This window comes from Hyaena hyaena, unplaced genomic scaffold, assembly GCF_003009895.1.
Source record: "Hyaena hyaena isolate Hyena2069 unplaced genomic scaffold, ASM300989v1 scaffold_65, whole genome shotgun sequence".
Classification (NCBI taxonomy): domain Eukaryota; kingdom Metazoa; phylum Chordata; class Mammalia; order Carnivora; family Hyaenidae; genus Hyaena; species Hyaena hyaena.
In genome coordinates, this window is record NW_024080697.1 from 658,135 (window position 1) to 682,031 (window position 23,897).

General features: G+C 41.1%; 2 protein-coding genes across 3 annotated transcripts in view; one reads left to right on the forward strand and one right to left on the reverse strand.

Moving 5' to 3' along the window:
• Window positions 1-18,712, forward strand: part of BBOF1 (basal body orientation factor 1) — a 53,590-nt gene extending 34,878 nt beyond the window's left edge. The window contains exon 12 of one of the 2 annotated variants that reach the window (XM_039232332.1): window positions 18,636-18,712. The gene's annotated coding sequence lies outside the window, so the exon portion shown is untranslated. Of the gene's footprint in view, window positions 1-4,939; window positions 5,070-18,635 lie in introns of those variants that run through there. The other variant, XM_039232331.1, reaches the window with a different exon arrangement.
• ALDH6A1 (aldehyde dehydrogenase 6 family member A1) lies at window positions 51-23,679 on the reverse strand. The gene is made up of 12 exons (XM_039232329.1): window positions 23,541-23,679; window positions 14,448-14,504; window positions 12,920-12,994; window positions 12,585-12,746; window positions 12,304-12,382; window positions 11,587-11,889; window positions 10,521-10,642; window positions 7,928-8,117; window positions 7,554-7,735; window positions 5,441-5,620; window positions 5,076-5,174; window positions 51-1,612 (listed from the first exon to the last, which is right to left on the reverse strand). Exons 1-12 carry the CDS (start codon window positions 23,589-23,591, stop codon window positions 1,508-1,510), a joined length of 1,605 nt encoding a protein of 534 aa, XP_039088260.1. The 5' UTR covers window positions 23,592-23,679; the 3' UTR covers window positions 51-1,507.
• Between the last annotated feature and the right edge of the window lie 218 nt (window positions 23,680-23,897).

Consider the following 23,897-nt stretch of genomic DNA (forward strand, 5'->3'; position numbering starts at 1 on the left):
CATTCTATCATCAAATTACAAATTTTTATTGCCTCATGTTTAGGAAGACAAATCTAAAACAAAAAAAACCCCAAAACCCCCAAAACAAATAAACCCATTAGGGTCATACATGTATTTTATTAAAGTTCCAGTCACCTTAAGTGATTGAAGATTCTGACACTCTATCCAGCAGTGGTAGTATTAAAATGCACAGAGTGCACAAATATTTTCAGTTTTCATATCCTTAATTCACTGAATCACTGCCATGGAGCAGATTAGCATTATCCAAGTGAGTAATGAGGGAGCAGGAAAATAAATGACCTATGGCATCTGGCTGAGGACCAAAGATTATTCTATCAGAGCCAGCAACCTTCTCCTAGTTCACTGGGTAAAAACTATATCCCAAAAGGCTTGATTCAGTTGGGAATTTATTTTTTTAGCTCATCAGTTTCTGGTCTGACATAAGTTTAGCTATATCAAAAGAAAAGGCATAAAGATACTTGAATTAATGGTCACAGAAGAATCTGTCAAACCATTTCTTTTCTACTATTTCATGTCATGAAGAGCCTTGACATTTCTTAGGCACCAAAGAATTACTCTACATTAAGGGTTCTTTCATTAAAAATTACCACTAATGAGAAGTGCAAGCAAGAAGAAAGAACAACACAAAAAATTCGGCAAGTAATACCTGGTTGCACTTACTTAAGGCAAGAGTCTTGCAAGCATTCATGGCTGGAATACCCCCTTGATTTCTGGCCCTAAAAAGCTTTTGAAATAGTTTTCTTAAAAAACTCCATTTGGATCTGAATTAATGATTGAAACATTAATGATTGTTGAAACCAAACATGAAATTTAACACTTGGCACACAAAACAAAAAGTTGATTTATCTAGCACATACTGAGGTATCCTTGAGAAGTGACTTTAAGAAGCAGGAGCCGTAACAATCATAGAATTAGTGGTCATGAGTCACTAGGACAAAGTGGCATTTAGCAGAAAAAAAAGCAGTTGTCACAATGGTGGGAAAAGTAGAAACGGATTATGTTCTTTATAGTGTGAGATAAATGACAGGCTCAGGAAACCTGGGCAGAGAGACAGCTGCCATTTATGTAGGGCTGTGTTTGAGGATCAATCAAAGGGTGAATTAATTTCTGTCCTATTTCCCCATCCAAGAAGTCCTCTTCCAGTTATTGGAAGATCTTCTTTACATACACTAATCTTCCATTCTTCAAGTCATCAGAAAAGGGGAGACCTTTTAGTAAATAGCCTAAGCTCTCATTCCATATAAGCATTTCAGAGTTCTAACAGTTACCTCAAAAACCAAAGTAAGGAACAAGTCAAAATCTGGCGTAAGAGTAACATTAGGAATCTCCCCAGAACAACTTTGCAGGGGCCAACAGTCTTGAGAAAGATTTTAGTTACCAGGTATTCCAGTCCTAGGGATCTGATACGAGCAAAGTTGGCAAATGAAGTTGGTCAAGAACAGAGGGAGATTACTCAGGGTGGACTGAATCTGGAACAAACTTGTTTCTAACGGCCCATGGTAGGCATGACTACGGCAGGTGAGGAAAGAGTAGCATCTTCTTCTTTCCACTGAGAAGTGATGGTCTTTAGCTGAGTGTAGAATTGGATGCCCTAAAGAGAACAAAGGAAACATTTAAAAAGTTAGCATATATTCCTGGGGGTTTCATGATTTCTCTTTCAATCAGCTTTTGAAGGAGGTGCTGTAAAGTGTTACCCATGTTGCCACTTGAGTTGGTGCAACCAAAACCCAACACATTGTTCATGAGATAATTTATTTAAAACATGTAGCATAATACCTGGCATTGTAAATAGTCAAACCTTACCTATCGTTATGCTGAAACTAGTTAAGAGGATCTAAATGGAAAAATTGAACAGTGTAATCTGTTAAACTTGCAGTTCATTCTGTTCCTAGAGCTGAAGTCTTAGGACCTGGCTCAAATCCTGCCTCTCCTCCTTATTGACTGCCATGCAACCTTGGGCTTTATCTGTGACCTATGGCTCACCTCGCTGTGAGGGGAAAATGAGATGACTTTCAAACATCCTAGCAAAGTAACTGTTGTTCAATAACTGTTAGTTTTTCTCTCTTTTCTGTGAAGAAGAAAAAGGGATGAAGGGGTGGGAATACATATTAGGCCATTTCTGACAACTGTCAGTGATACTAAAGTAGTAAAATCAACAATATCTTACAAATCGAAAGTAAAATGTCTGCTTTACACACACTCACTTCTAAATCACCTATAATGTGAACAAAAAAATTCATATGTAAGGCTTTATATATAGTTTATAAGAATAGGCTTGAGCAAAAGAGAATAGACTATGCAGATCTAACAAAAAATACTAGCAAGCTAGAAAGATAATGTTAGAAAAAAACACAATAGCTTCTTTAAAATACTTTTCTAGAATTATTTGACAAAATCTGGGCCATGTTAATGCATATTTTATTTTTTTTTTAATTTATTTATTTATTTATTTATTTTTTTAAATTTATTTCTAGGAGAGAGAGAGACAGCGTGAGCAGGGGAGGGTCAGAGTGAGAGGGAGATACAGACTCTGAAATTGGCTCCAGGCTCTGAGCTGGCAGTCAGCACAGAGCCCGACGCGGGGCTCGAACCCACGAACCGCGAGATCATGACCTAAGGAAAGTCGGACGCTTAACCGACTAAGCCACCCAGGCGCCCCATGTTAATGCATATTTTAAAAGCTTTAGAGTTATTATATACTTTCAATATAAAATACAACTAAAGTTGACATTATGAGGATACTTTTTTGTCTTTTTTCCAGAAGAATACAAAGTAGCAATTTTTTGAGAGAGGGAGAACATGAAGGGGGCAGGGGAAGAGAAAGAATCTTTTTTTTTTTAATTAAACTTTTGTGGTTTTTTTTTAACTGTTATTTGTTTGTTTATTTATTTATGGGGGAGGGGCAGAGAGCAAGCGAGAGAGACAATCTTAAGCAGGCTCCATGGCCAGTGTAGAGTCTACTCTAGGCTTGACTTCATGACTCTGGGATCATGACCTGAGCCAAAATCAAAAGTCAGATGCTTAACTGACTGAGCCACCTACGAGCCCCAAAATAGAAATTTGATTACCTTAAAATTTAAGACTTCAAACTGTGTATGGGGTCAGTCTTTTCCTCTAAGAAACCTCACTTACCAGGATGACTTAACAGTAATTAAACCAAGACAGGGAGAAAAAAACAGTAGTTTTACTCTGCTTCCCTCAAAAGAAATTTTTGTTAATAGAATCAAAGTAATTAATTATGCAAAAGCTATGACTAATGCACAAACTAAATAATCTGCCTCCAAATAACCAAAATGTTTTCCTTTTTTTTTTTTAATGTCTATTTTTGAGAGAGAGAACATGAGCAAGCAAGCATGGGAGGGGCAGAGAGAGGGGGACAGAGGATCAGAAGTGAGCTCTGTGCTGACACACCAGTGAGCCTGATGTGGGGCTCGACCTCATGAACATTGAGATCATGACCTGAGCCAAAGTCAGAAGCTCAACCGACTGAGCCACTCAGGTGTCCCCCCAATATGTTTTCTTAAGCAGCTGGCCACATTGTTATATTCTACTATGCAGTGTTACTGTTAATTTTTTTTTTAATTAAACTATGAAAGAGAGTCCTGTATAAAAAACATGAAGTTTATTACCAAAGGTATCAAAATGGCTGTGTCTCTGTGGAGTTACAAAGAACTTCCACTAGCCCATTTGTTCAACACGTCTGGGCACTTGCTCTGTGCCAGGTACTGCAGTTACTGAATAATCACAATGTGATGTATTCTTATCTTGGCTTACACAGCCCTACAGGGTTTCCCCTACCTCTCTAACCTCATCTCTTACCACTCTCCTTCTCATTCACTCTCTGTGCCCCAGCCCATTTCTATTCTTTGAACCTGCCATGCTTCTTCTTGCCTTAGAACATATGTACCTGCCGAAGGATGTGGTAACAGTGGTGATTTAATCTTAAACTTATGAAATATAAGTACTATTGTTATTCTCATTTAAAAAAATTTTTTTAATGTTGTATTTATTTCTGAGAGAGAGAGAGAGACAGTGTGAGCAGGGGAGGGTCAGAGAGAGAGGGAGACACAGAATCCGAAACAGGCTCCAGGCTCTGAGCTAGCTGTCAGCACAGAGCCTGATGCGGGGCTCAAACCCACGAACCATGAGATCATGACCTGAGCCGAGGTCAGACGCTTAACCGACTGAGCCACCCAGGCACCCCTGTTATTCTTATTTTATAGATAAGAAACTTGAGACACGGGATATTCCCCAAAGTCATGCAGTTAATAACAGGCCAAGCTGGAATTTGCTCCAGGCCATTATGTGCCAAATCTGCTTTATTTTTCTTGTTCATAATGTATTTGCAGTGCCTAGAATAGTGTTTGGTACAAAGAAGGCGTTCAGTAAAATTTTTGTAAATGAAGGGGCGCCTGGGTGGCTCAGCCAATTAAGAACCGAACTTTGGCTCAGGTCATGAGTTTGCATTTTGTGAGTTCAAGTCCTGTGTCTGGCTCTGTGTTGACAGCTCAGAGCCTGGAGCCTGCCTCGGATTCTGTGTGTCTCTCTCTCTCTGCCCCTCTCCCCTTCTCATGCTCTTTCTCTCTCTCAACAATAGATAAACATAAAAATTAGTTTGCAAATGAATAACTTACAGGAGAAAAATGTGCAGTGGGAGCACATGGGGGCATTCCCAACCCAGCACTGAGGAAGGGGGTGGTGGTAGTGAGAGATAATTTTCTGGAGAAGTCCATGCTTTAAACTTAGACAAGACAGATGATTAAGATTTAAAGGAAAGAGGAGAGGTAGGAAGAAAGGATCTCAGGCAGAGAAAAGGACTTGGGCTTCCTCATGCTCTTTCCCCCAAACTTTGCCACCTTGAGTTAGTCAAGAAGCAACAGCTTTGGCAAAATTTTGTTAGATTTTAAATCTTTTCTAGGGAACATCCTGACAAGAATGGCTGAACAATTTATGACCCCACAGAAGCTAATGTCAGGGCCTTCCTTGCAGAATCCTTGTTCCTGAGTATATTCAAGAAAGTTTCTTAGAGGAAAAAAATGTTTTCTTAAAGTTACCTGTTTGCCATAGAAATTGGTGTCTCCCCTGAAGGAAGATCGAGAGCCGGTGAATGAGAACATTGGCAAAGGCACTGGAATAGGGACATTCACCCCCACCTAAAACAGAACAAATCCACGTAAATAAAAGGACTCAAACAAAGGAACTTTCCATTTAGAAGCACAAATGTTCGACATCAGACAGACCAATTTTAAATACTCCAATTTCTATCCTATTCCATCTTCCATTCCATGAACTGTGATTCCTGAGGAAGAAATGGAGCATTGTGGGAAATTAGAGGAGCAGCAACTGATCATTTAACATCTCCCTTAGATAGGGAACAGTACATGACTACAAAAATCTCCTAAAAACTCTGTTCACAAACCTGTCCAACATCCACCAGGTGGGAATATTTCCTTGCAGTGGCTCCATTGGTGGTGAAGATGGCAGTTCCATTTCCATATGGATTGTCATTTACAATCTTGATGGCTTCATCCAAAGTGTCTGTCTCCAGAACCACAAGAACTGGACCAAAAATCTCCTCTTTGTAACAGGTCATAGTTGGCTGCCAGGAGTGATGCATCCAGAAAAGAAGTCAGTATATTATCTGGTACTTTATTATCCACTGCTTACACGGACAGCTTTCATGTTAGCAACTTCTCTTCATTTTAAACCACCTTTTAAATGTCCTTTCTCAAATATCATATGTTTGCACGTATAGGAGGATTAGGAGGAACTTGACGGAGGAACGAGGGGGAGAAGAAGGGCGGAAATGGTGGGGGAAAGGGAGAGAGGCAAACCATGAGAGACTCTTGAATGCTGACAAAAACTGAGGACTGATGGGTGTGGGGGGGAGGGGGGGATGGGCATGGAGGAGGGCACTTTGGGGATGAGCACTGAGTGTTATGTAGAAACTAATTTGACAATAAACTATTTGTAAAAAAAAAAAAAAAAAAAAAAATGTCCTTTCTTGCTGTATTCCATCTTCCAGGCTACCAATCATACAAACAACTTGAAATTCTTATTAACTACAATTACACTCCTGCCCTTTAAGCACTGTATTTTTAGGTCCCATGACCTATCACTAGCTTCCTCTTTTATACCTGTATAACCTGTTACACAGTTGTTATGTTATGAAAAGTTACATGAAAATTCATGTTTTATAAATCAAATATATATATTAAAACAACTTTTTTAAAATGTTTATTTCTGAGAGAGGGAGAGACAGAGAAAGACAGAGCACGAGTAGGGGAGGGGAAGAAAGAGAGGGAGACACAGAATCTGAAGCAGGTTCCAGGCTCTGAGCCGTTAGCACAGAGCCTGACGTGGGGCTCGAACCTACAAACTGTGAGATCATGACCTGAGACGAAGTCAGGCAACCAACTGAGCCACCCAAGTGCCCCTAAATCAAATATATATTGAAATATACCTTTTCACTGAAAAGGTATATTTCAATATATATTTCAGGAGAGTGTTTCTGTTTAAAGAAACCCTGTACTAAGTTTTCTGTAACATCAACAATTCATTCTCATTCATTCCTTTGCCTCCGCAAAAGAGTCTGTACATTTATATTTTGATATCAGGTCACATTAAACATTCAAAACATCCTTCACCACAGCAGCTAGTTGGCTCTGTTTGTTGCTATTAAGTGGATTTTCCCTCAATGGTTCTGTGGCAAGAGATTTCATCATTTCTACTACGCTTACATTCAACTCTTAATTATTCAGGATTATAGTAGGAATAGTGGGGACATAGCTTCCTAACCTCAATTTAGTCATTAATTTTAGTTGAGAGACTTGCGGAGTTTTAATAAATAAAAATTGAGAGATCAATTCTTTCTCTTTTGTTATTTTCTGGAGAAGATACAGCTAAAACTGGGGCACAGAATAGGTATTCAGTAAATACTGGGTGGTTGATACGTTGATGGAGACACTGCAATAGCTATAAGCTCGACAGCAAGGAGCAGAAAGAAAAATGAATATTAAATGGATTAGTAACAAATACAAGCTAGGATTGGCAAAATATAGCCAGTGGGCCGAACAAGCTTGCTGCTTGTTTTTGTACAGCTCACAAGCTAAGAATGGTTTCTGTGTTTTAAATAGCTGAAAAAGAAATCAATCATGATATGTAAAATTATTTAAAATTAAAATTCCATTGTTCATAAAGGGTTATTGGAACACAGCCACACAATGTTAATGTGCTTTCTCACTAAAATGTAAGTAGATGTGACAGAGACTGTACATCCTTGCAAAGCCAAAAAAATGTTTACTATCTAGCTCTTTATGGAAAATTTGCCAGCCACTAGTATAGTGGAAGGAGGCTGGGTGTCAGGATAGGAGGCTCATTCAGACTCTAAATAAAATAACTGAGTGAGCCTGGCAAGAGATGAGGTCTCAAGTCATTAAATGTCTTCATTTGGAAGGATGAGATTCCATCTACAGCCTTTAAGGTACCTTTAGTGCTTGTGTGTGTGAAATAAATAAGCCAGAGTTATTCACCTTGACATTTGAGATGATGGTTGGTCCAACAAAGTTGCCATTTTCATAGCCTTTGACTTTAATTTTTCGACCATCAAGAAGGATAGAAGCTCCCTCCTTTGTTCCACTATCAATCAAATTACAGACTCGCTCTTTGGCCTGGGGGGTGATCAGGGGGCCAAGATCAGCACCAGGCTGGTCTCCTGTAAAACAACACAAAAGTATTTAAGGTCTTCATTAACATATATTATGACAGCTAACAATGGCAAGCATAGTATAGAGGCAATGGTTAAAGAGTAGACATGATTACTCCCACTGGCCAAAGCCAACACTAAAACCAAGAGCTTAGTGCCACAGATACAAAGTCTAAAGGAGCAGGGCAGAGAACTGATTACCTGCATTGACTCTCAGGTTTTTGGCACGCTCCACCAGCTCTGGCAGCCACTTCTTAGCTTCTCCTACGAGGATTGCTGTGGAAAGAGCCATGCAGCGCTGACCAGCAGCTCCAAAGGCTGCCCCAACCAGCTGGTTCAGGGTATTTTCCTTATTGGCATCTGGCATGACTACTCCATGGTTCTTGGCTCCCTAAGGAAATACAAAAAGTACATGAATCTTCCTTGGCAAAATACAACAAGGCTAAGAAACTAAGCAAAGAATCTTAGATTTCAAATAAGAATTTAAGGAAGGAGAGAATTTACCCTTTGTAGCTTTGAGGCTAGATTTATTATCATTTTGATACTGCTGAAGTCTTGATAGTACAGAATAAATCTCCAGGTTGTTTTCTACTTTCTTAGCTGATAAGCTGTTATGTGTTTATTTAGATCAAAACCCCTTACCAAAACAAAACAAAACCTCCAGTCACATAATCACATTCAGTCAAACTGACAGACTACATACTGCACCCAGGAACCAAGAAGAACTCCCTTCTCTTTCCTAAGTCTGACAGGAAACAGTCTATTGTCTGCTGGGGTTTCTAGCTATAAGAAGAGTAAAGTAAACAAAGAGCTGCCATATAATACAGTGGCCAGCTGAAAGGTAAATAGGTGGACCTCTTGATATACCATTTCTGGAAAGAGATTCTCCAAATTGGCTTGCTTCTAGATACATAGCCTCATAAGTTTCTTTACTAGGTAGGATAACATGGTCATTTCTACACATATGTTTCCAGACATAGTAATCTCCCCTCATCTGTGGTTTCACTTTCCATGGTTTCAGTCACCCAAGGTCAACTGAAGTCTGGAAACTATGCTTCCTAATAACTTTGTCACAATTCCCACATCATTCATCTCACTTCATCTCATAATGTAGGCATTTTATCATCTCACGTCATCATCATAAGATGGGTGAGTAAAGTATAAGATAGGTCAAGAGACCATATTATTATAGTGTAGTGTTAAAATTGTTCTTTTTTTTTTTTTTTTTTTTTTTCTGAGAGAGAGAGGCAGCGTGAGCAGGGGAGGGTCAGAGAGAGAGCGAGACACAGAATCCGAAGCAGGGTCCAGGCTCTGAGCTGTCAGCACAGAGCCCTATGCAGGCTCCAACTTGTGCACTGCGAGATCATGACCTGAGCCGAAGTTGGACGCTTAACCAACTGAGCCACCCAGGCGCCCCTGAAAATTGTTATATTTTATTATTAGTTATTATTAATCTTTGTGCCTACCTTATAAATTAAAATTTATTGTAGATGAGTATTTATAGGAAAAATATAGTATATATGGAGTTCAGTACTATCCACAGGTTCAGGGATCCACTAGGGGTCTTGGAAGGCATCCCCCACAGATGAGGGGGGACGACTGTATAACTATAGTTGAGTTCATGGATAGATATCATGTTTGCTACTTAATTTTATCCCATTAAAATTACACTCAATAAATACATAGTGAGCTTGGGGGGGGGGTGTCTTAAGTCAAATTGGCCAAAATACATTCAGCCAGGAAAAGAAATAAGTGGGCATATCAGGAACAGTTTCCAAGCCTGTGCATAGGTGGATGCCCTTTCTGCAATATTAACCAAACGGTGAGAAAGAGGCAATTGGATTCACATTTAGTATCAAAGAATTATTATGTATTTGGCAAGGAGCTAGTAAGAGAACAGTAAAACTATACAAACAAGTAAACCATACTCACAGGGTATTTGGCTCTTTCTAGTACAAGATAGCATGGACTGTTAGGAAGAGCATATCTTTGACATTATAGTAGTTAGGATATGCCTTGAATGGAAGGAAGGAGAAAGGGCTAGAAAGCATGGTATGAAGGAAGAAACAAGGCCAGAACAAGAATTCAGAGGTTACTGCTAAAGCCAAAGAATTTGAATAACATTCTTAGGGAGAAAAGTACCTTTTGTCACCAAGATTGTCTAAGATAAAAAGTAATTAAAGTGGCTTAGGAAAAACTCATTACCAGGTTCATGGCTAAAAGGAAGACATTCAGGATGAAGTGGGAATAAAGACACATTGGCATGAGAGTGGGAAAGTAGTGCCTCTGCTGAAGGGCTGTTTGTAGGTAGTTTTATTATTTTTTAATGTTCTTATTTTTGGGAGAGAGACAGAGCAAGTGGGAGGGGGCAGAGAGAGAGAGGGAGACACAGAATCTGAAGCAGGCTCCAGGCTCTGAGCTGTCAGCACAGAGCCTGATGTGGAGCTTGAACTCATCAGCTGTGACATCGTAACCTGAGCTGAAGTTGGATGTTAACTGACGGAGCCACCCAGGCACCCCTATTATTATTTTTTTTTAAAGTTTATTTTGAGAGAGAGAGAGAGAGAACAAGCAGGAGAGGGGCAGAGAGAGAGGGAGAGAGAATCCCAAGCAGGCTCCATGCTGGCAGTGCAGAGCCTTGACTTTGACATGGGGCTTGATCCCACGACCCTAAGATCATGACCTGAACAGAAATGAAGAGTTGGATGCTCAACCAACTGAGCCACTCAGGCACCCCTGTAGGTAATTTTAATACATATAACAGAGTTTGGGGGAAAAAGGAATAAGAAGTCACCATATTGGCTTGAACTCTCTTGCCATGTCTTGACCCTCTCTCGAAGATGTACTCTCCTGCCTGGTTGGATCCCACAAAGCTGATTGCTTTGATATCCGGATGATCACAAATAAAGTTTACAGCTTTAAGAAGAAAAGAAATGATTACCACAAAGAAACAAATGGCTGTGGTCTCACATTTCTCAACATGTCAAACTTATCTTTACCATTGCTGTGAATGAGAAGTTTCCATACTTCTATTTTTCTACCCTGGATTCCCATTTTGAAGTTCTTCCCTTTTCCTTAAATTCTTTAAACTACTAATTCTATTTAGCCTTTTCCCTTTCATTATTTTTCTCATTTGTTATTTCTACTTCTAACTCCAAAGGTAACAACTCCTGTTTTCCTCCAAAATAACAGCCTTTTAATAGTCAACTCTTGCTTTTATCCATTGAGAATGTGATTATTTCCTTAACGGTCACCATACACTGGGACTCTCAGATACTATTGTGCTGTCATGTGAGCAGCAATATAGCATCATTTTTAAAAGTATAAACCAGAGTTTTCCGGGGCACTGACAGACTGGCTTTGATAGTTTCTAGCACATTACCTCATTAAGCCTCAGTTTCCTTACCTGTAAAATGGAAAAATAATTGTACCTATCTTAAAGGATTGTTATAAAGATTAAATGAGATAATATATGAAAGGCACTAGAAACTGCCTGAAACACAGAAGTGCTTTTTAAATGTTAGCTGTTACTATGTGAAATAGAAGGCCTTCAGTCTCTCTGAGGTCTATAAATTTTCTCAGTTTGAACTGAAAACTTTCTCTTTTATCTCTCTTGTACTGACCTAATCCATATTTCTTTGTCCCAATGTTTTCTGTAGGGCCATAGGCACTGCTACTCCCCAGTTAGTTACCTTAGCACACAGGGATGCCAGTCCACAAACATTGCCTTCAAACAAGGAGGTTACTATCAGTAAATCCCTTCCTGCCTAGGTTCCTCATTCTAAAATATTCCTTCACCACTCAACACCTTGATTTTTTTTGGCAGACAGATTCAGTGCCACGTACAGAAGGGCAGTTACCTTCATGTTGTCCATGGACGATATTCAGTGTTCCATCCGGGGCACCGGAGTCCTGGAACAATTTAGCAAGAAGCATGCTTGCTCCAGGAACTCGCTCTGATGGCTTCAGTAGGAAGGTATTTCCACACACTATGGCCATTGGAAACATCCACAGGGGGATCATGGCAGGAAAATTGAATGGAGCAATGCCTGCGCATACTCCCAGAGGCAGACGGTAGGAATAAAGGTCCATGTCTTTGGTGATGGATGGCATGGTCTCTCCCAGCAGAAGAGATGTCACACTGCAGGCATGCTCAACCACCTCTGCAACAGAGAAGTAGTCAGACCACCAGCTCTCCACGGGGCACTGCTTAGCTCTGTCCTGCTCTAGTCATCCCTGAGGACAGAGAATGGCTCAGGCCAATGACACATGGCAGACACATCGACTTGCCCTTCTGTGTGAAGGGGCTGAGCAAAATGAGATCCTCCAAATAGGAAAAAAAAAAGACAGTGAAATGCATATATCTACTGAACAATCAAGTAAAATAAATGAAATAATATGATCTCACAGGTACCGAAGAAATATTGCTATTTTCCACAAGTACTAAAAAAGATCATGGGATAGGAAAATCTACATAGAGGAAGAAGCAACCTCCCATTCTGAGATCTTTGCCTCCCATCTTCCTTTGTTCCTTCCCAAAGGCTTCCTGAACTCCCCTAGAGGGATTCCCAGCTTACGAAGGCCTCGGAATACATCTCCTTCAGCATCAGCGAGGGTCTTCCCTTGTTCCAACGTGATTAACTTGGCGATTTCTTTCTAGAGAAAAAACACACAATTAGAAACCAATGCAAAGATGTGCCTCCTTTTAGTTCTTAGGTAGCCAAGGAAGAACAAAACTGGGGGAGAAGTAGTTTAAGGGAGAGAGCCATGATCTACATCTCTTTGGATTGTAGAGTTATGGAGGGCAACTAAAAGGGCTTCTGCATCCTAGGCAACAGCTTGGAAAATGATTTCTTACCAAGTTTTCTTTAATGAGTTGCTGATAACGGAGCAGGATCTGCTGGCGGCTTAATACTGAAGTGTCTGCCCAGGCGGGAAAAGCACGTTTGCAGGATGCAACAGCTGTGTCCATTTCAGCCTTAGTGGCCAGAGGAACGTGACCAATGACTTCATTGGTGGCCTGATGGGAAAAAGCAGCACATCATTTTTGCCCCTTGTCCACCTTGTCCGTTCTTCAGCTAGTCACAGAGGCAGCACTATGTACTTCATGACAAACACCCGGGTCTCTAATTTCCCACCACATTCCCAGAATTCTAGCCTAGTCAGTTTAAATCCCAAAGCAGCTTTGCTTACTGGATTATGGATGTCAATCCATTTGTCACTTCTGGATTCAACAAATTTCCCATCGATGAATAGCTTTACAGTTGGCTGGAAAATAAAAACCCCACAAAACTTGGTATTAGTTCATGGTTTCTCTCCCTTTCACAAAGAGGAAGTAATTCAGGGTTGATAGTGAATCTTCTGTTCTCTAGAAATGTTAACACCAAGAAAGAGGTACATAATGTGCTTGTCTATAGTGTTCATTAAGATGTGGCTGAGCCTCTGAATATTGTGATTTCTCTAAGGAAAATTCCCTGCTAATCACACAGTGGAACTTTATGTCACTGTAAAGCTTCAACTAAAAACAGTAGCAGATTCTATGTTAACAAAGATTAGCTAGTTGGCTTGTTGGCCCAGCTGACTTTTTGTCATGTCACCATGAGCCCGTATTACATTTATGATTAAAAGATCAGAGCCGAAGTTGGACCCTTAACCGACTGAGCCGCCCAGGCACCCCTTTGTGTGTAGTTTTTCTGAGAAGTAGCTTGCTTACATTAAATTTTCAAAGGGGGCTGTGGACCAAAAAAGGTGAAGGACTATTGTGTTACACTGTGTGCATGCTTTTAAATAGAAAGGATTTTCAGCACCTGTCATTATATGTTAGATTTTAGGTACTGCAAATGGCTGACAGTTCTATGAAAACAACTTTAAAGATTGTGAAGAAAAGGACAACTATCTGGTGGGATCAATAAAACCTCTAGAAGCCATGAAAATGCTTCTATTTTTTGACACAGTAATCCCATCTCGGAAGGAAAATAATCTAAAAAAAGGAAAAAACTATATAAATAAATGTTTGCTTCCTCATATTCAAAATGTCAATCAATCTAGGTGTTATATGGGAAAAATTTTAGTTAATTTTGCAGCTATTAAAAATTATAGTCATAGGGGTGCATGGGTGGCTCAGTTGGTTGGGCATCTGACTTCAGCTTGGGTCATGATCTCGTGGTTTGTAAGTTCATCAGTTTGAGCCCCGCATCAGGCTCTGTGCTGACAGCACAGGGCCTGCTTTGGATCCTCGGTTTCTCTCTCTCTCTCTCTGCCCCTCCCCTGCTCATGTGATCCCTTTCTCTCTCTCAAAAATAAACATTAAAAAAAAATCTTAGCTATATGGGGTCTGTGTGGCTCAGTCAGTTACACATTCGACTTGGCTCAGGTCATGATCTTGAGGTTTGTGAGTTCAAGCCCCATGTTTGTCTCTGTACTGACAGCTCAGAGCCTAAAGCCTGTTTCAGATTCTGTGTTTCTAGCCCACTGTTACGCACACGCTCTCTCTCAAAAATATAAAACATTTTTAAAAATTAAAAAAAATTCATAGCTATAAAGAGCATCTTGCAATACTGAAAATGCTTATGACATATAATTAACAGATTAGATAAAAAACCAAGATAGAAGATTTCACATATACTCTGGTCACAATTATATAAAGAAGATAAATGGGAATACCCCAAAGTTATACTGTATTCCTTCTCAGAAGTTAAACTTTAATGCCAAATAAACTTACCACTGAAGAAGAAAAGGAGGATGCTGGATACCAAATGGAATTCACCTTGGAAGAGACCTGTGAGGTGAAAGAATGATTATTTTGATGAGATGAGAAAATTATTAAAACTTGGAATGGCTACCATATGCTTAACATTATACTAGTTACCGTGGGTATGTGAAAAAGGACTTGATGTTTGCTCTCAAGAGTCATATAGTCTTTAAGGAGAAAAGATAGCAGACTACGAGGTACAGCAAACTATTAGAAAATAATAAACCATAATGATCATGTCCTCAATTTCCAGGACAGTCCTTATTTAAAAATTTAGGGGAGGGGGGATACCTGGGTCAGTGAAATGTCCAACTCCTGACTTCAGCTCAGGTCATAATCTCACGGTTTCTGGGTTCAAGCCCTACATTGGGTTCTGTGCTGACAGTCCAGAGACTGCTTGGGATTCTCCCTCCCTCTCTCTCTGCCCCTCCCCTGCTTGCTCTCTCTCTCCCTCTCTCAAAATAAAGAAACTTAAAAAAAAATTTTATTGGACCACATTATCCTAATTTTTGGCCTGAAAAATGTAGTCACCACAAATCTTAATAATATGAAAACTCTTAGATGGTATCTAACACAATAGGTGTCAAATATAAGTATTTACATGCCCATATAAATACTTGATATGCCCATATAAATACTTGAACACAAATGTTTATAGCAGCTTTGTGATAGCCCCAAACTTAGCAACAACCCAAATGTCCACCACTGGATGGGTGAATAGAGAAACTAATGTGGTATATCCATACATTGAAATAGTAATCAGCAACGAAAGGGAACTATTACACATGCAATAACATGGATAACTATAGCAATTATACTGGGTGAAAGAAGTCATACATGCAAACAGTACACACTGTATGATCCCATTTATATAAAACTAGAAAATGCAAACTAATCTATAGTGTTAGAAAGCAGATCAGTGGTTGCCTGGGGATGATCAAAGAAGTGGAGAAGATGGGATAAGAAGGTAACTTTTTGGGGTGATGGATATGCCCATTATCTTGATTGTGATGACATTTTCACAGGTGTATATAAATATAAAATTTGGGGTGCCTGGGTGACTCAGCTGGTTAAGCATCTGGCTCTTGGTTTTCGTTCAGGTCATGATCTTGGTTTGTGAGTTTGAGCCCCGCATCAGGCTCCACGCTGACAGTGCAGAGCCTGCTTGGGATTCTCTCTTGTCCTTCTCTCTCTGCCCCTCCCCTGCTCATATACTCGCTCTCTCTCTCAAAATAAATAAACCTTAAAAAAAAAGAATATAAAATGTATCAAACGGTAGACTTTAAATATGTAGAGCTTATGTCAATTTTGTTGCAATAAAGGTGTTTTAAAAATGCCACATGTACCTTATAAAAAAAGAATGTGTTATATAGGTAACATTTAATATGATATAATCAGCAAATTGTGGGCCAGTTACAATAAAATAACTCCTCATTTGTATATACGCTATGGAAGTTGATTAATTTTTTTTAACGTTTATTTATTTATGAGAGACGGAGTGCAAGCAGGGGCGGGGCACAGAGAGGGAGACACAGAATCTGAAGCAGGATCCAGGCTCTGGGCTGTCATCACAGAGCCTGACATGGGGCTCAAATTCATGAAGATGAGATCATGACTTGTGCTGAAGTCGGCACTCAGCTGACCCACTCAGGCGCCCCAGAAGACAGACATATTAACCAAAGGGTTTGGGGCTGGATGAAATGCAAGAATTTGTGTTCCTACAGTACTGTCTAGGGGAAAGAATGCCTGTCCTTTGGGTCAGCAGAAGATTCTTCCAAATGCCTCATCTACTTCCTCTCCCATTCCCCACAAAAATGATTTCAAACCATCAACGTTCTTCTAGAGCCCACCATGTTTTATTTATAGGCATGTTCTCAACACCAACATGGTACCTGGTACATAGATGTTTAATAAGTATCTATGGAACAAATGAAAGACTCACTGGGGGGCTGACTGTCCCAACCCAAGACTAAGGTAGATGTCCCTTTTTGGACTCCCATAGCAGCCAGTACTTCCCCTATCAGGTTTATTTGTCCATGCTGTAGTTGCCTGGTTACTTGTCTGTTGCCCCAAAGACTTGAGTTCCATGAAGGTAGGCACTGCATCTGTCTTGTTCACCTAGTTTACAGTTATTGTGACCAAGACTGTCCAGATACAGAAAAGAGCAAGTTGTTGCTGCTCATTCAATGTGACTATTATATTATTATAAACACTCTTTGCTCTTACTCCTTTGTTATTTCAAAACTTCTCTTATCTCCTTGCTATTATGTCTTTTCTCTGTGCCATACCTCTGTCACCTTGCTACTTAGTTGCTCTTACTCCTTGCTATTTCAAAACATTTTCTCTTAAAATTTCCAACCCTGCTGCTTCCTCTCTCACTCTCAAGAGCTGAACTTTGTTTTTCTTACTTCAGAGGGAACAGAAACCATCAGATGAGAACTTCAATTTCCTACTAGCAACCTTATGAAACTGACCTATACCCATCCTTTATTCCTCCTGTTTTCTTATAAGGGAGAAGATAGCTAGCAAGCTCTGTGGGGACAAAGGGACTGGGAGACAGAAGTGCAAAACTGGTATCTATGGACTGACCAACGAGGCATCTGTCCTCTAACTGAAGGCTCATCTTTGCACCTGTACTCTAAAGCCAACTTTTCCCACTACCCCAGACACCTCCATCAATTATCCTTTCTTTCCTGAAACCTGAACCTCTCTCCATCCAAGAGCAAGGATTCTCTATACTAATTACCTTTATTTCCTCATTTCCCACTAACCCTTCAATCTACTCCAACCTTCATGACTAAACACCAGTGTCTCCCAACATCCCATGGGCTCTTCCCAGTCCTCCCGTTCTTAACCTTTTCACTAGTATTCAGTATGTCCTGATATCATCCTCTGTTACCTGGCCACTAACCATTTGATTTCCTCAAGAGTTGGTCCTAGGCCTTCTTTTCTCTTGCTGCACGTTCTCCTCGGGTGATTCAATCAGCTCCTGTGGCCTGATTATCTAGATTCTGATGATGCCCAAATCTGTAGTTCTTAGCCAGCTTCCTCTTTGGATAACATCCGCCTAACTGTCTTTACCACACTTCTCTGTGGATGTTATTTAGGTGCACATTGAAAAAGCTGAACTCCTCACCTTCCTCTCACCAAGTTGCTCTGCTTTCTGTATCCCACTTTTCAGTGAGGGGGACCGCTATTCACCTCGTTGCCCAAGAAGAAACCAGAATGTCACCCCAAATCCTCCCTCTCTCTCCACAGTGACTCAAATCCTGGCAATCTGTCCTCCTAGAAGTCTTAGGAACACAGCCCTTTTTCTCTACACTGCCTGTCATCACTACAGTCTATACCATCATTGTCTCTCCCCTGGACTTCAGTAACTGTTTCCTAGCAGGTCTCCTGGGCTCCAATTTTAAGTTTTCTGAATCTAGCTTTCTCTCCTACAGCCAGAGGGGTTTTCTAAAACACAAATTTGGGCAGATTACTCCCTTATTTAAACAGCTCCAATGGCTTTCCACTGTTCTTAAAGGCTAATTGTGATGTTGCTTAGAAGACTTCCCATGGTATCTTTACTTTTCTAGTTTCATAGCTTGCCACTTTCCTCCTTGCTGTCTATGTTCCAGACATTTGGAACATGTTTTGTGCTGTTTTTGCCTGTACACATGCTGCTCCTTCTTGCCTGGAATTCTATTTGTTTGACTCACTCCTACTCCTTATCTCCCTACTTAGCCATCACTTTGGGTAACATGCAGGTCAGTTTTATGTTTGCCAGAGGAAGTTGAGGAAATTCTCAACTGATGGTTTCTGTTGTCTCTGAAATGGGGGGGGGGGGAGGAGGTTAACTTCTGAGAGTGAGAGGGGAAATAGCAAAGTCAGAAGATTTTAAAGTCACAATCTCAAGTCTAGGCCAAGCACCTGATTATAGAGTTCATACAACACCTAAATTCCTCTATTTCTTATATCACATTATGGAATAATAAGAGTGTTTAATTATTAAGTAGTCTCTCTCCCCTTAGATCACTAGATGGCTGTGTCCTCAGCCCCTAGCACTTTTCCTGGAATAGAGTAAGCATTCAGTAATATTTTTGCAGAATGAAAAAAATGAGCACAGGCCAAGCAACAATTTGGTATTAATCATGTTTCATGTTTACTCTCTTACAGGGCAGAAAATGCACAGATCAGTCAACTTGAGCATGCTAGGCCACTTCGTTTTATTTTTTACTTGCATGCAGCCTCCCTGCTGTTAAGAGGGCATAAAAAACACTGCATCTGGTATAATAAAATATTAGCATATAGTTTTTGATGGGTTGGACTCCTATCTTTTCTTCATTTCTCAAAAAAAAAAAAAAAAAACCATTGTTGTTAAAGAAACTATCCTGAGTCCGGTCACACCAAAATTCTTCCTCTCTAGATATTTATTTCATACTTGTTGTTTCCTTTATCTGGCACTCCCCTTTCGCTTTCCTTGGCTGAAGGCCTGCTAGTCTTGCAAAACTCAAGCCTGGAGCCAACTCCTTTTTAGGATAAATTGTACAATTTATCCTAAATTGTACAGATTGAGTATGAGTCAGTTTCCCTACACCCCTGCAGTACTCTGTGCACTCCTACTCTTAGTGTTTACCCACTAGTTCTTTCCCAAAGCCTGGGGACAGTGCCTGACATAGAAAGAGATATGAAGACTTAACTCCTGAATTCTCAGCCCCATCAGTCACTTAGTTGAGGGACGTTGGATCGGCTTAAGTGTCAGGTATTTATTTCATTATATTCATAAATTCCAATCTTCACAAATATTCTTAGAAAGTGGTGCTGCTGGGATAGAATGCAAGCATGACTGTGAAGACTGTACTCTTTAAACCATATCACCGAGGCAAGCCATTGAGTCTCTTTAAGACTGGTTTTCTTGGGGAATCTGGATGGTTCAGTCAGTTAAGCACCTGACTATTGGTTTTGGCTCAGGTCATGACCTCACGGATCATGAGTTCGAGCCCCACATTAGGTTTTGCACTGGCAGCGTGGAGCCTGCTTGAGATTCTCTCTCTCCCCTGCTCATGCTGTCTCTCTCTCAAATAAATTAATTAAGAAAATAATTTTCTTATCTCTGAATGTGATAAACCCATTGTAAGTTGAAAATGCATTTAATATACTTAACCTACCAAACTAACATCATAGCTCAGCCTAGCCTACATTAAACATGCTTGGAACACTTACATTAGCCTACAATGGTCCGAAATCATCTAACACAAAGACTACATTATAAAAACATGTTGAATATCTCATGTAATTTATGGAATGCTGTTTTGAAAGTGAAAACCAAGAATGGTTGTATGGGTATAGAATGCTTATAAGTGTACAGTTGTTGAACTTTGTGATCATGTGGCTGACAGAGAGCTGTGACTCCCTGCTGCTGCCCAGCATTCCTCAAAAGTATCATACTGCATTTTGCTGGGGGTGGGGAGAATAAAAATTTAAAACTTGAAGTATGGTTTTTACTGAATGCATATTGCTTTCACAGCATTGTACAGTCAACGTCTTTAAAAAAATTTTTTTTAAGGGCACCTGGGTGGCTTAGTCGGTTAAGTGTCCGACTTTCGCTTAGGTCATGATCTCGCGGTTCGTGGGTTTGAGCCCTGCGTCGGGCTCTGTGCTGACTGCCGGCCCAGAGCCTGGAGACTGTTTCAGAGTCTGTGACTCCCTCTCTCTCTGACCTTCCCCTGCTCACGCTGTCTCTCTCCCTCTCTCCTAGAAATAAACAAAACATTAAAAAAAAAATTAAAAAAATTTTTTTTAAATGTTTATTTATTTATTTCTGAGAGAGAGAGAGACAGCATGAGCAGGGGAGGGTCAGAGAGAAAGGGAGACACAGAATCTGAAGTAGGCTCCAGGCCCTGAGCTGACTGTCAGCACAGAGCCCAACGCAGGGCTCAAATCACAAACCATGAGATTATGATCTGAGCCGAAGTTGGATGCTTAACCGACAGAGCCACCCAGGTGCACCATACAGTCAAAAAGTCTTAAGTTGGGGCGCCTGGCTGGCTTAGTTGGTTGAGCATCTGATTCTTGATTTTGGCTCAGGTCATGATCACAGTTTCATGGGTTCAAGCCCTCAGGCCAGCTGTATGCTGACCCTACAGAGCCTGCTTGAAATGCTCTCTCTCTCTCTGCCCTTCCTCTGTTCACACACTCTCTCTCTCAAAATAAATAAACTTTAAAAAAAAAAAACAGTCAGGGTGCCTGGATGGCTCAGTCAGTTAAGTGTCATACTTCGGCTAAGGTCATGATCTCATGGTTTGTGGGTCTGAGCCTCGCGCTGGGCTTTGTGCTGATAGCTCAGAGCCTGGAGCCTGCTTTGGATTCTGTGTCTGCCTCTCTTTCTCTCCCTTCCTCCACTCACATGCTTTCTCTCTCTCTCTCAAAAATAAAGATTAAAAAATTTTTTTCATTAAAAAATGATTTTAAAAAGTTTTAAGTCTTAAGTTGAACCATTGAACATCAAAGACCATCAATACTTAAAATTACTGAAAACAAGAGGGACCTACGTGGTTCAGTCACTTAAGCATCCAACTAGGCTCAGGTCATGATCTCATGGTTCATGAGTTTGAGCACCGCATTGGGCTTGTGTTGAAAGCAGGGAGCCTGCTTGGGATTCTCTCTTTCCTCCTCTTTCTCTGGCCCTTCCCCACTCTCTCTCTCTCAAATAAATAAACTTTAAAAACATTACTGAAAACACCAACTCCTTCCTTTATAGATCCTTTTGATGATCCTCTGAAATTCATGACTGCCAGAATCTAGACTACTCTTTTTTTTTTTTTTTTTTTCCCCAATTTGAGAGTTAGCGAGAGAGGAGCACAAGCAGGGGAGAGGGGCAGAGAAAGAGAAAGACAGAATCTTAAGTAGATTCCACATTCAGTGTGGAGCCCAATGCACGGCTTAATCCCATGACCTTGGGATCATGACCTGAGCTGAAATCAAGAGTTGGATGCTCAACCAACTGAAACATCCAGGCACTCCTAGGCTACTTTTTTTTTTTTTTTAAATTTTTAACGTTAATTTACTTTTGAGAGACAGAGTATAAGTGATGGAGGGGCAGAGAGAGGGAGACACAGAACCTGAATCAGGCTCCAGGCTCTGAGCTGTCAGTGCAGAGCCCGACAAGGGGCTTGAACCCATGAACCATGGGATCATGACCTGAGCCAAAGTCGGATGCTTAACCAACTGAGCCACCCAGGGGCACCACTCCTAGATTACTCTTTATTGAAGTTTCGTGTTATAGTAACTCCTCTTTGGCTAAGAATTACTATTTCTGTTCTTTTCCAGGTCAACACTAGAGTTTCTTCAAATGAATCAGAAAATAATGTCTGTTTCCAAAATAAAGTGCATAGAAAGGGAGATTCCTCTCCTTGATTTGGGGAACAAAATGCCTTCTTAAGGGTATCAATGACTCACTGTGATGGTGGGGAGGCAAAGGAAAAAAGTCAATTTTAGTAAAAGATTTCAAGGATAAATTGGTAATGGAAATTACAGGGTAGAAACTTTGTATCCCTACTACAAAAAAAGATACTAGAAGAACAGTTAGGATCACAGCAAGAAATAGATGAGTGAAGCCAGACTACCTCACAAACTTTTCCAGCCCATTCTCCTCACTGTCCCATTAAAAAGCATTTAAACATGAACCTTTACTGACTTTGCCAAGAATCTTAAAAATGCAAAAGTTTCTGCAGTAGAACTCATTGCATCCTGGTAAGTGCTAATATTATCTAAAAGTTCAGCAAGAACAAGAAGTTCCCAGGCTGTATGTAACAAGTTAAGAAGGGCAGAGCTGTTTATTGTAGGTTGGAGAACTCTTGCCTGCAGTAAATCCTGTCCAAGCTTTTGCTGGGCTGTGACGCTGGGGAAAGGCTATGGACAGAGTTAGAGACCACAGGCCTCAGGCATGCAGAAAAGACCCAATCCCCACCATGGACAGGTGTGAGGTTGTGCTGGCATACTCAGAGCTGACTTTGGGTTAGGAACTTGGAATTAACACTTCTTGTTTATTTTCTACCACTCATTTTAGAGAGATTTATCACCTCATTTTCTATCACTTTTTTTTTTTTTTTAGATGTTTGTTCTCTCTCATATGCTAGGAACATTTGGTAGCATAACTAAGTGTCCTTATTTACCACCAACAAGAATACTGTAACTTTGCTAAAAGTTTAAATGAAACTCTTGGCAAGAAAGGGGACAGCCTACGGGGCGCCTGGGTGGCTTAGTCGGTTAAGCGTCCGACTTTCGCTTGGGTCATGATCTCACGGATCGTGGGTTCGAGCCCCGCATCGGGCTCTGTGCTGACTGCCAGTTCAGAGCCTGGAGCCTGTTTCAGTCTGTGACTCCCTCTCTTTCTGACCCTCCCCTGCTCACGCTATCTCTCTCTCTCTCTCCTAAAAATAAATAAAACATTAAAAAAAAAAAAAAAGAAAGGGGACAGCCTACAGCCTGTGGAAAATACAAAGAGCCATAGCTAGGTTAAACAGCTCAGCAAATAACTGCTTTGGGGGAAAACCTAGTGTACATTTTCTAGAAGGAGATTCAAAGTTCACTGACCTTCCCCCTCGTGTGCTTTGCATCCTTTACCACGGATTACAGACAGTGAAGGGGGAGGGGGGGGGAGGGGGGGAGGGAACAATCTGGTCGCTCTGAACAGGAGAAAGAGCTCTGAGAAAGGTGACCAGAAAAGGGAGTTTCTGGCACAGAAGGTGAGAGAGGTGACTGGCACAGAGGTGAAAAGGAAATACGGTGAGTGGACCAAAACAAGTGAGGGCAAGTGAGTGAGTGCAGGGACTGACAGGGCTGGGGGAGGAGAGTGGGCCAGAGTCAGAAAGGGAGACAGCCTCCAGAGTAAAAGGGCAGAGAGCCAGGGGTGGCAGGCAGTCCAGGATCCAAAGAGGGTGGATGAGAAGTGAAAGCTGGGACAAGGCCTCACGCGCCGGGTGGGAACTGCAAGGTCGGCTAAGAAGGGGTTGGCTCAGACAGTGGACGGAAAGGACCCAATTACTAGCTTCGCCATTCCTCGGTACCACCCTCACTCGCCTGTAGGATCCGGGTCCGCACTGCCGCCGCCGCCGCCACCGCAGCCGCCATGGCCCTCAGCCGCCTGTTTTCGGCCTCCAAGAGCCACTACTGCGGGTGTCTCCCTAGAAGCGCCACGGCCTCCAGGCCTAGCCCTTCCAGCATGCCACACTCACTCATTGGTGGAGAAGACTATTTCCTCTAGCCAATCACGCACCCTAACACCTTACTGCACCCCCTCAGTCCCGATCTTTGAGATACGCGATTGGTCAGAAGTGGAAGAGCCCTAGCCCCCTCCCACCTCAGAAAATTCCGTTGGCCGAGGCAGGGAAGGCTCGTACTCTGTATCGAGCACACGGAGAAGACGCCCCCTAAACG

Coding starts and splice junctions, on each gene's coding strand:
- ALDH6A1 (XM_039232329.1), bottom strand. CDS start 23,591: ATGGCGGCTGCGGTGGCGGCGGCGGCGGCAGTGCGGACCCGGATCCTA. Junction 14,505..23,540: donor TGCGGACCCGGATCCTACAG/GCGAGTGAGGGT, acceptor TTCACCTCACAG/GTCTCTTCCAAGGTGAATTC. Junction 11,890..12,303: donor AGATGTATTCCGAGGCCTTC/GTAAGCTGGGAA, acceptor TCTCTGTTGCAG/AGGTGGTTGAGCATGCCTGC.